Source organism: Dermacentor variabilis, chromosome 10, assembly GCF_050947875.1.
Source record: "Dermacentor variabilis isolate Ectoservices chromosome 10, ASM5094787v1, whole genome shotgun sequence".
Lineage (NCBI taxonomy): Eukaryota > Metazoa > Arthropoda > Arachnida > Ixodida > Ixodidae > Dermacentor > Dermacentor variabilis.
The window spans coordinates 13,342,095-13,353,964 of NC_134577.1; the positions used below are offsets into that span (position 1 = coordinate 13,342,095).

General features: G+C 47.7%; 1 protein-coding gene across 4 annotated transcripts in view; it reads left to right on the forward strand.

Annotated features, from left to right (window-relative positions):
- Positions 1-4,162, forward strand: part of LOC142559932 (uncharacterized) — a 125,175-nt gene extending 121,013 nt beyond the window's left edge. For all 4 annotated transcript variants that reach the window (XM_075671631.1, XM_075671629.1, XM_075671632.1 and 1 more), the window contains one exon: positions 1,915-4,162. In XM_075671631.1, coding sequence (XP_075527746.1) covers positions 1,915-2,224 — 310 coding nt within the window. In that variant the 3' untranslated portion in view covers positions 2,225-4,162. The remainder of the gene's footprint in view (positions 1-1,914) is intronic.
- Positions 4,163-11,870: the final 7,708 nt, after the last annotated feature.

Sequence of the window (11,870 nt, forward strand, 5' to 3'; positions counted from 1 at the left end):
GACATGAACACTCTGTTGTCATCGTGCAGCCGGCTGCTCCACTTTGGATGTTGGTTGGCCAGGATGTCCAGCAGGGTCGAACCTTCTTACCCTGCATCCTGAAGTGCAAAAATATATTGTTTATGTGTCTCGGCCACTCATATTTGCAGATATGTATCTTTTGCTACCTTTTGACAATATTTTATGCCAGCGATGCGCCGTTTCCAGGATATTTGAAGCTAACAATTAACGATCTCTGGATGTAGATGTGGATGCAAACAAATGCACCACTTTGGTTAATCCGACACGCAAGGCTGCGCGCTAAGACTTATTGGAAATGCAAAATGCCTTAAGTATGTACAAAAGTGATACAAAGAGCGAGTTTCAAGTGCGGAAATCAGCGACAACAAACTCCAAGGCAGCCGCGTTCGCGGACAGAGCTCGGTGCGCCTTTAATGGCCGCACTGCTGGCACAACCGAGCGCTCAGGCTTGCTCATCCAGTGGTCGGTGGGTGCAACGCAGCTTCCAGGTACGGCATTGCTAAAACAAAGATGCCAGCCGCGATCGACGAAACGCGTAACCGACGCACATTCAACATGGGTGCAGGTGCACAAATCAACGGGTTTAAGCCCCGGCTCCCTTCCAAAAAGTTTCCAGCGGCATGGAACAGAGTGCAGCCCATAAAACTGAGAAAGGTGGATTAGTAACGAAAGAATGATGTAAACTGCTTTTCTTTCGTAGGCTGGACATTCTCGGTCGAATCATGAGCATGGGAATAATTTGCTAATAGCGAGCTTAATAAAGCACAATTGGGGGCAGCATCAGCGCAAATCCAAACGAGAACAATCCTGAAATTATTCAAACATTGTTCCGTTTCCAAGTTCACCTGCATTTGTAAATGTGTTTTTCATAAGAGTCCGAAACGTACACTAGGTACTACTAATCCATGTTTAAAACTGACTGCGTAGTAATTAGATTCCATAATTACCTTAACAGGCATGGCAATCGGTTATATTGTGTCTCGGTTTCTATTTATGCTGATGGTGCAATGATTCAGATGTGAAGCGTTGCACAGTAGTAAAAATTTGGTCTTCATGCTAATTTTATGGATTTATTGCACTGGCTAGGAAACGTTTCATTGAACTAGCTTGATGTGTGTCTTGTGATTGGAGCAGACAACAAGCACTCGTCTCTGTATCACAATTTACATACTGTGCCGATTCATTACTTGTACTCATGCTTTTGACACACTTCGGCTGCCTTGACAAAGCACAAGTATGCCATTGACAGGGAAATATATGAAATATTTCGAGTTGTCCGTTAATAAGTCGGGCAATAAAATGGCCTGTCTTTCCATGCTAGAATTGTCCGGCGTGGAGCACGTGGGTTGCAGCGTTCGAAGATTTTTATAATGTCTAGTCTAGTTGATACGCACTGTTCTATTTGCATCCTTGCTTGACGATGAGCATTCTGATTATAAATATTTTTTTTTTCGTAGACAGCCTAGGGGACGTTCTTGCTTATTTTTCGCGTGTTGTGATGCGTTGTGGTTTGAGTATCACTTGGCTTTTTACCGCCCATTGTGTATCATGTTATCTTTTTTCTGTACCTTTCACCATACCTTCTCATTAACAATGTAATGGCCCCTTACACATCACTCCGGTGAGGAGCCTGTAAGGTACTGTAAATAAATAAATAAATATAGAAAGAAAGGAAAGACGAGAAATAAATTAGTCAATTATACTGAGGTTAGATACGACTTTAGCTGCGCTAGGAAGCGGGGTCCGTAAATTTCTTCTCGCTCTCCGCAGCACCGACTGTCAGTCGAGCAGTATGCAAATTGCTGATAATTGAGGAAAACGCGAAGCAAGCATTTATTTCTGCCTGAAGGAGTTTCCAGCCCTCTCCATTTTTCTTTTCTTTTTTTGTTACAGTTCCAGAGCAGCGTGGCTCACTGGAAGTGGCGATGATGGCGAACATATCCACACCACGAACTTCGGAGAATCCCTCGATTTGGAGCAACCTGATGCGCGGGCCACCGAACAGTCGCTGACCCAGTCTGGAGAGGTTCAGCTCGAACGCCAGGACTCGAACCTGCGTCACAGCAGCCACATTCACTGTCACGACGACGTGGCCATTCGCACCGTTGCTGAAAATTACGACAAACGCGTGGCTCCGCACACAAAAATAAAGTTTGAAAACACCGCTGACCAGAAGCCCAGAAGAGGACGACTACGACGATGACGACGTGTAACGCCCATGACGTGCAAGATCGCTCACACTTCACGCACCACGGCTCGAACTAATAAGTGTCTGCGGGGTAGGTCCTGACTAGGCTGAGCAGAGTTTGGGGTGGGTCATCGAAGTAGAGCACCGATAACGGCGGCTTACAGAGTTATACAGTGGGTAGAGGGAGAGGAACGACAAGGAGTGGAATGTTGGTGGAATGCATGATAATCTGAACGGAAAACCACGTACGACTGCAAAGCTTGGCGATGTTCACAGCAGCGCATGCTATTCGCCTGCTGTGTTTTTTGCAAACCCACCAAGGTGGTTCAGGACCATTTTAAACCTGTGATACATAACGCACCTTCTGTATACTGCGCCGTTTGCGGCTTCTAAATTCAAATTTGTGCAGGTAAAACTTTATAATCTATATTCGTGGAAGCCAAGTTTCGGTTTTGAATAGCTCAGGAATGAAATTACCAACTACAGCGCTAATTATCTTTACTCACAAATTCTACTATCTTTAGTAAAAGTTTGCACTACATAGCGTGAAACCAAAATTCGACGAATGTAGAACCGTTTTTGAGAAGTGCAGGTTTAAGTACTCCCAAGTACTGTTCGTTTCAGTGGTTGGTGCTTTGAACAGCAAACTCGTCAAAGTAGGTATCTGAAAACAGCAGCCATGGACAACGAAGCCTGGAGTGAGACACGTGACTTCCACTGCAGTATTTACGGTGTCCCTTCACATGGCACAGGATGGGTACGTTAGAGAAAATGAGGGATGCCTTATGAGCGTGCTGCTCCAAACTGGCGTATGTGCAATCGCCGTATAACAGTCAGTCGGTCAGTCAATCAAACATGCTTGTCTTGCAGGAAGTACACACAATTTCCCTGCGGGAGGCAGACTAAAGGCGAGAAAGCCTGACGAGGTCTTGGCCCCCTGAAGGTTCAGCCACTCGAATGCACGAATTTCATTGCATGTACTTTCGGGCTGTCTTGTGGTTTTATCGCGTGCTTTTCTTTTGGGTGCTCCACCCTCTTGGTAAGAACAGGTGTGCGTGGTGATTAGCCCAACGCTTCGCTAATGCTGTTTGAAGTTTCTGCCTCTAGAATCGCTGCTTCCTTCCCTCGTGCAGCTACCGTCTTTATGCTCTTACGGACGCTCTTCACGATTTACGAGTCTCCGCTAAGACGTTCTGAAAGTGTTTCGATTTCCGTGCCATTGTTAATTTCGACGTACGTGACGCAAAATCACATCCATAACGTATTTTCGTACTCGCTGCGTCGTGTGCGCATGTGCACTGCATTAAGTAAAGGGTGAGAAGATTCGTTTGCTTATAGGCGGCCTCCTCTTCGCTTTGTGTGTGCATGTGTCCAAACGATACATTTAAGAGCTTGGAAATAAAATTTCGTTGAATGAAGGCCGTGCGTGTCCATTCTCACTTCGTTTTCCGCACGAATAGTATCTCATACGAAGGACCCGTTCACTACCTACAAAATAGCACGTTCATATTTACGTTTCCGTGTGGAGTTTTCTTTAAGCGTGGACAAAATGGCACCAGCCAAGCGGAGAGGGCAAACAAATGAATTGTTCTGTCAAAGGGATACCTGTTCTAACACCTTATCACCGAACATGGCAGCATGTCACAGCACTTCAATGTAGGAACACTTGCACCCTTTGGTGTGTATATTTTCCACACAATAATAATCATCATCGGCCTTGGTTGCGTTTCCTTTTCTTGAAAACGCTGCGCTCGTTACTTTCCAGTCCAGAACGCTCTGGCAGGCTGACAACGCGCATGCAGTTCGTAACTTGCAAGTACTGGGCTCGCAGCGCTAAAGAAAACAAATGCGGGAAATACAAATGATGGTAATTCTTGTGTGGCAAACATACACCGCAATAGGTGCAACTGTTTGTGGAGTGTGCCAAACCGGATCACAAATTGCAACATAATTCAAGCGTGTATAATGGTTCGGCTGCATGCCAGGCGCGGCGCTATTACTCTCAGCCACTGCAATGTGGACGCAGAGTCTAGCATCGCAGCGCAGCCAACGTGACTGACCGCGGCCGGTGCGCATGAGCGGGTGCCAGCACGCGGATAGAGCACGCGTTATCTCGTCGGCAGAACGGACTATGTGAGCGTAGGCCGCGACAGCGGCCCAGCTGGCCAAGCTACTGGTCGACAAATAAACAGGGTTCGATGTGCCGTTCCGGTAGCCGAGCGGCTTGAGTGTTGAACTCGTATCCTTCAGGACGGTGGTTCGATTCCCGCTGCCTGCATCGCTGAAAAAAAAAAGGCAGCGATGCGGATGCCGGGGCTCGAAGTGCCATCCATGAAGGTTCGAGGTGGACCGTTAAGGCTGGGTCTCGGACCCCAGAGGACCTCCTGCATCGTAGTACCGGCGTACGCATGGCCAGTGCGCGGATTGAAGGCGGTGCGGACGTCGGCACTATGAGGCAGGTGACCCCCTGGGAGTCACGGTGCCGTACAACTGGGTGCCGGAACTCCAAGTGCCGGAACTGGGAGTTCCGGCACCCAGCTGTACTCTCGGCCGCCGGAATGTGGTGGATAAGAGGGAGTTTTGTGTCATGGTGCACACTATTTCCTCTCGCTATCCCCCGGGTATCCTAAGAGGGTGGATACCTGTTGCTTTTGTGGGAAGTGCGAAGCGCACCCCACGGAGTACAACAGAAGAACACCCCTAGAGGAAAAACCCACCTGTAAGAGACCCCCCCCCCCAATAGAGAAAACCGACCCGGCCCACCTTTAACAGACCCAACCCCACCCCCTAGAGAAAGCGCCGACCCGACGGAACCCCCCCGCCCCCAGAGAAAGCCGACCCGGCCCACTTCTAAGAGAACCTCTGCTTCGCTCTTTTGCCGCGAGAGGAGCCGACCTCTTTTGCCGCGTGATCTCTATAGAGGTGGGCTCCTCTCGCGGCAAAAGAGCGAAGCCGGGGTTCTCTTAGAAGTGGGAGCCGGGTCGGCTTTCTCTAGGGGGGGGGGTTCGGTCGGGCCGGGTCGGCGGTTTCTCTAGGGGGTGGGGTTAGGTATCCGAAAGGTGAGCCGGGTCGGTTTTCTCTATTGGGGGGGGGGGGGTCTCTTACAGGTGGGTTTTTCCTCTAGGGGTGTTCTTCTGTTGTACTCCGTGGGGTGCGCTTCGCACTTCCCACAAAAGCAACAGGTATCCACCCTCTTAGGATACCCGGGGGATAGCGAGAGGAAATAGTGTGCACCATGACACAAAACTCCCTCTTATCCGCCACATTCCGGTGGCCGAGAGCACAGCTGGGTGCCGGAACTCCCAGTTCCGGCACTTGGAGTTCCGGCACCCAGTTGTACGGCACCGTGACTCCCAGGGGGTCACCTGCCTCATAGTGCCGACGTCCGCACCGCCTTCAATCCGCGCACTGGCCATGCGTACGCCGGTACTACGATGCAGGAGGTCCTCTGGGGTCCGAGACCCAGCCTTAACGGTCCACCTCGAACCTTCATGGATGGCACTTCGAGCCCCGGCATCCGCATCGCTGCCTTTTTTTTTTTCAGCGATGCAGGCAGCGGGAATCGAACCACCGTCCTGAAGGATACGAGTTCAACACTCAAGCCGCTCGGCTACCGGAACGGCACATCGAACCCTGTTTATTTGTCGACCAGTAGCTTGGCCAGCTGGGCCGCTGTCGCGGCCTACGCTCACATAGTCCGTTCTGCCGACAACATACCACATGCTCTATCCGCGTGCTCATGTGCGCATTACGCTACACTCTGTGTACACTTTGCAGCAGCGTAGCGGAACTGTATTCGGCGTCACTGAACACGCTGTAGTTATTTGAATCCTTGACCCGGTTTAGTAGCACTGCGAGGAGCGGTTATAGCAAGCTGTTCAATTCCTTTTATGAGAAGACCCACGTCCCCCTTTGACAGAATTAGTTGTCGATTGACTGGCCACACTCGGACGCTTGTCCACGCTGAAAGAAAATGCTAGCGAAGAGACCAGACACGCACGGGCGTTAATTCCACACACCGTAACTTTATTTCGAAGCTCTTAACCATTCGTACACCAGCAAAAAGCATTCCTCCGGCCCTGTAAAAACAAAATTGAGGCACGATAAAAAACCGAACATTCTCACCTTAATTTACGCCGTATACATGCGCGCACATGACGCCGAAAGTGCAAATTTCTCACAAATATGACATCGAATTCACTACTAGGACGACAGGTGCCGGGAGTAGAAAGTAACGCTGGCAGGGGAAAACAAATACTATCACAAATTCTTAGTGGCAATTCCGAAGTCCTGGAGATCGTAAAACCCAGAAGGCTGTATCTGTGCGAGAAAACGAAATCCATTCTAGAGGTACGTTTGGAACAGCTTAACGGAAGCCTCCGGCCATAGAGTTTCTCACTACATTACCTAGAGGGAAATCTGGCGCTGCTGCGCTGTGGTATGCATGGGAATGACTGTATATTGTGGATTCAGATTGGCATCGTTCTCGTAGAGGCAAGACACTTTGAAGATGCGCTTGGCAAGTACCGTTCAGTCTGTCACGATTGATTTTCTACTAGAACAGCACGTGAAAAGCTGTTTTAGCTTTATTATTACGCGAAAACATGTCTTGTTTAACTATGAGAACTTGTTATTGTGCGTACGACTACATGTTCCGTAAAAAAGTATCAGCGGGCCGCAAAAGTTGGACAGACAAGGTTCGCGCTCGCTTGGAAACAGTTCGTCGTCTGTTCTTGCTTTTCTTCGCTTGGTCATGCATCGTGGGAGAGTACAGATGTAATATGCGTGAATGGAAACATTTTGAAGATTTTACTTGGAGAACGCGTTATTTGCGTAGCCATATCCACGTTTTAGACGAAGCCTCTTACAACACCAGACAACACCAGCCTCGCAGACGGCACGGTGCCCCTTTAAGAAACTCCCATAGACGGTGGCGCCAGATCACCCTCTAGGTGTTATAGTGAGAAACTCTGCCTCCGGCTAATAAGCCCGGCGCACGGCTGTTCGCGAGGATTGTGGAACGCGAGACACAAGTACGCGAAAAACTACAGAACAGCACGAAAGTACTTCCGATGCTCAACAAGCTTTTTCGTTCTTATACGGCGATTGCTTAACATCCTAATGTCACGCGTAAGTTTGCCTGCTACACAACACAGGCGCCAGTTCAGAGTGATAAATTATCCCGACGTCTTCTATTCTACTCAACCTGCGGTATGCCTCCCAGACGAACTCCAAATTTTGCAGTAGCGTGGTGTGGTGTCCTTTCAGGCTTCGCTATCCATTGCTACAGTTTTTCAAGTACTTACTTCGACGAGTTCGCTGTTCAGAGCATCCAACAACACCGACACCAAACGTATTTGGGCGCACTAAACCCTGCAATGCCCAAACAGCGCTTTACACGAAATAAGTACAACTTGATTTCTCGCCATGGAGCGCAAAGTTATACTGAAGATAGCTTCAGCAAACATAACGAGCACTGCAGCTAGTAGTTACATTCCTAAGCTGTTCACGTGTGAAACTAGCGCTGCAATATATGTCGCTACTTCTCTTTCACGTGCAGAAATTTGAAATTCAGTCTCGAACGGCGCAGTAATCATTGCATTGCGTTATGTATTGCAGGGTTAAAAAGGATCCTGAACGAAGCTCTTCGCTTATTGAATAACAGTAGGCGACTAACATACGCCACCGCGAAAGTCTCCGGCAAATTTTGCAGTCGTACGTGGGTTTTTCGTTATTTCAGCTAGTCATGCACTCCACCAACATTCCACTCCTTGTCTTCCCCTCCCCCCTTCACCAACTAGATAACTCGGTAAGCCGCCGTGCTATCGGTGCTCTATTTCGAAGACCCGCCCGTAACTCACCTCAAGCTACCCAGGACGTACCCCGGAAACACTTATTAGCTCGAGTCGTGGTACGTGAAGTGTAAGACATCTTGCACGTCATGGGCGTTAAACGTCGCCATCGTCGTCGTCTTCTGGCCTTTTGGCCTGCGGTGTTTTCAGACTTTATTTTTGTGTGTGCGGAACCAAGCGCTTGTCGTACTTTTCAGCAACGGTGCGAATGGCCACGTCATCGTGACAGTGAAACTGGACTCGCTGACGCGAGTTCGAGACCTGGCGTTCGAGCTGAACCTCCCCAGTCTGGGTCAGCGGCTGCTCGGTGGCTCGCGCACCAGGTTGCTTCAGATTGAGGGATTCTCCGAAGTCTGTGGTGGGGAGATCCTCGCCATCATCGCCACTTCCGGTGAGCACGCTGCTCTGGAACTAACAAAAAAAAAAGAAAAATTGAGTGGGCTGGCAACTTCTTCAGGCAGAAATCAATGTTTCCCGCGTGTTTTCCTCAGTTGTCAGGAATTCGCATACTGTTCGATGCCAAGTTAGTGCTATGGAAAGTGGAAGGGCGAAATTTACAGACCCTGCTTCCTAGCGCCGCTTACGCAGGATATAGCCCAATTATAGTCCGTTTTATTTATGTATTTAATTTTTTATTTATTTGCAGTATCTAACAGGCTGCTGATCGGATCAATATGTAAGGGGGCTTTACGTGGTTAGTAATATGGTGACGAGTATTGAAAGAAACATACATATATTGGCTATGTACGAAAAATAATACAATCCCAATGCTCTTCATCAAGCGAATACACAACAGAGTTCATATAAACTAGACGACTGGACATTATCTAAACTTTTGAACGCCACAACGTTCTCGTGCTGTTGCGCATGCATCTAGTCGGCGTTTCGCTTCAAAAGCACAGATCGACCCACGTGCTACATAGGGGACAATTCCAGCCAGAATATATACGCCATTTCATGGCCCGCCTTATTAATTGCAAAGAACTGAATATTTCAAATAGGAACCTGTCAGTGGCACGCTGCTCATTTGTGAAGCGAGCCAGTGTGTGTCAAAAGCACGAGTCCAAGTAATGAATCGGCGGAGTACGAATTCCGATACAGAAACGAGTGCTTCTTATCCGCTCCGATTGGAAGGCTCACATTAAGCTAGCTGAAGATGTTTCATACGCAGACCCGCAATTACGCACTGTTAACTTGAGGGCCTAAGTTTAGCCAATGGGCTTTAACTAGATTTTAATGCGGAACCACTGTACCATCAGCATAAATACAAACCTGATCAGAAAATAACCGAATCGAATTTCTGGTGAGGTAGGTACATGGAATATAATTGCTATGTAGCCTCTGTTTAAGCATGTAGCAGTAGTCTTTAGTGTAGGTTTTGGTGTCTTAATTCAAATCGCATAAACAAATACAGGTGAACTTGGGAACGGGACGATATGCCCGAGTATTTTCAGAATTGTTCACGTTTGAAACTACGCTGATGCTGCCCCCAATTGTGATTTACTTGCTTCAGTACTAGCAAATTATTCCGAAGCTCAGGATTAGACCGAAAATGTTCAGCTCACCAAGGAAAAGTAGTTTACAGCATGCGTTCGTTTCTAATCCGACTTTTTCACTTTTCTGTGCTGCGCTCTGTCGCATGCCGCTGGCAACGCTTTGGAAGGGAGCCGGGGCTTTCGCCCTTCGATTTGTGGAGCTGCACGCATGTTGAGTCTGCATTGGTTACGCGTTTCGTCGATCGCGACTGGCTTCTTCATGGAAGCAATGTCGTACCTGGAAGCCACGTCGCAATCATCGACCACCGGATGAGCAAGCCTGAGCGCGCTCTCGTGCCAGCAATGCGGCCGTTAAAGGCGTGCCGAGTTCCGTCTGTGGACGCGGCTGCCTTAGAGTTTGTTGTCGCTGATTTCACCAGTTGGAACTCGCTCTGTATAATTTTTACACATACTTTAGACCTTTCGCATATTGAATAAGTCTTAGCGCGCAGCCTTGCGAGTCAGATTAACCGAAGCGGTGCATTTGTTTACATTGACATCTACATCCACGGGTCGTTGATTGTTAGCGTGAAATGTAGAAACGGTGCATCGCTGACATGAAATGTGAAAACGTAGCAAAACGTACACATCTGCAAATATCAGCGGCCGAGTCAATTAAACAAAATACTTTTGCACTTAAAAACGCTGAGCAAGAAGGTTCAACCTTGCTGGACATCCTGGCCAACCGACGTCCAAAGTGGAGCATCCGGCTGCGCAAGGACAGCAGAGTGTGCTCCAGCTTTGCCAGTGGCGTGAACACTGTGGCACCTACGTTGCTCGCAACTGCAACATGTGGCTTGAGATGAGCATGCTGCAGGAGATGTTCAACTCGCTGCTGCAGAAGTCAGGTCGACCTGGGATGATGCCAAGGCAACAGTGAGAATGACATATACTCGTCTTTCTGAGTTTATTGAATAATTGACCAGGGTAAACAGTTACCGCCACATTAGAGAGCAATCAGGAGTAATTTTGCGTCGTTCATTCCTTTATTTCAATAAACAACGGATTACCACAGGGGTACTGTATCGTCTGGCAAACACTACAGTATGTGTCCATATAAAAGCTAGTGCAAAAGAGCGATACCTTTAGGTTTGTCTTTCACATGACTGTCAAAACCTTTTGCAGTCGTTATTAGTGTTATATAGCATAACCAGCATGAAACATTTGAAACAACTTTGGCCCTACAATACACCAGGTAATAGGTGCGACGCCTGTGGGCAGTCTATGCAAACCACCTACCCGCTGTTCTTTATACGACATGACTCGATGCGAGGCAAACCCCCGACCTCTGTGCAGAGCTGTCAGTGGCATTCCATGACAATAAATGGCACCATATGTTCTCGCCTACTCTTAACTGCTAATAGCACTTGCCAATGCCTATTGGATTGCATTTCCGGGCGAAATGTCTACTGATGATGATGCCTGCTGCTGATGACACATTTAACTTCAGTGATGTTTATCTCCTTCATGCAGATGTAGCCTTGCTAAACCAACCCATTTTTGACTGACGTTCTAAACTGATTTTGTCCAACAGGCCACCAGGGCGGGCATCGTCATCATGACGGTCCATCCATCCAACTATGACATCTTCACCATAACGACGCGAGGTAGATCGCCGTCTGCAGTAAACAGCCGTGTCGATAGGCACACTACTTTAATATACTGCCAACTGCGTTGGTGGATAGGCAAAGAAAGTTGACGGCATCACATGCTCCCATAAAGCTAGGGCTAAAATTAAACAATTAAATCTAGCTGGACGATTTTTATCGAAAGAATAATTCACAGACAGAGAAGTCAGATGACATGCAATGTCACTCATTCATTCATGAGTGAATGTCATTCCCCCTAAAGATAGAGAGAGCAAATGATAAATGAAAGGTAGGGAGGTTAACCAGGACTGAGCCCGGTTGGCTACTCTACACTGGGGAAAGGGAAAAGGGGACGGAAAGATTAAAAGAAGAGAAAGTCTACTGGGAATATCGTTTCTACACTTTTAGTGACTTTTAATTACGTGATGAATAAACTTGTTTGTGTACATTACATTGCGCTTTAACATCAGAAGCATATAGCCCTTAAAATAATCTCTCCGGTTGCTTTATAAAATCAAACAGCTCAGATTCAACGCATAGATCATTCCTCCTGGAAAAAAATTTTATTGACAATGATTTACGCGATGAATTAACGAATTTGCGTAAGTTACTTTCCGCGTTAAAAGCAAAAGCCTATAAGCATTTAAATATTCTCTCCGCCTTACTTTATAATTTCTCACAGCTA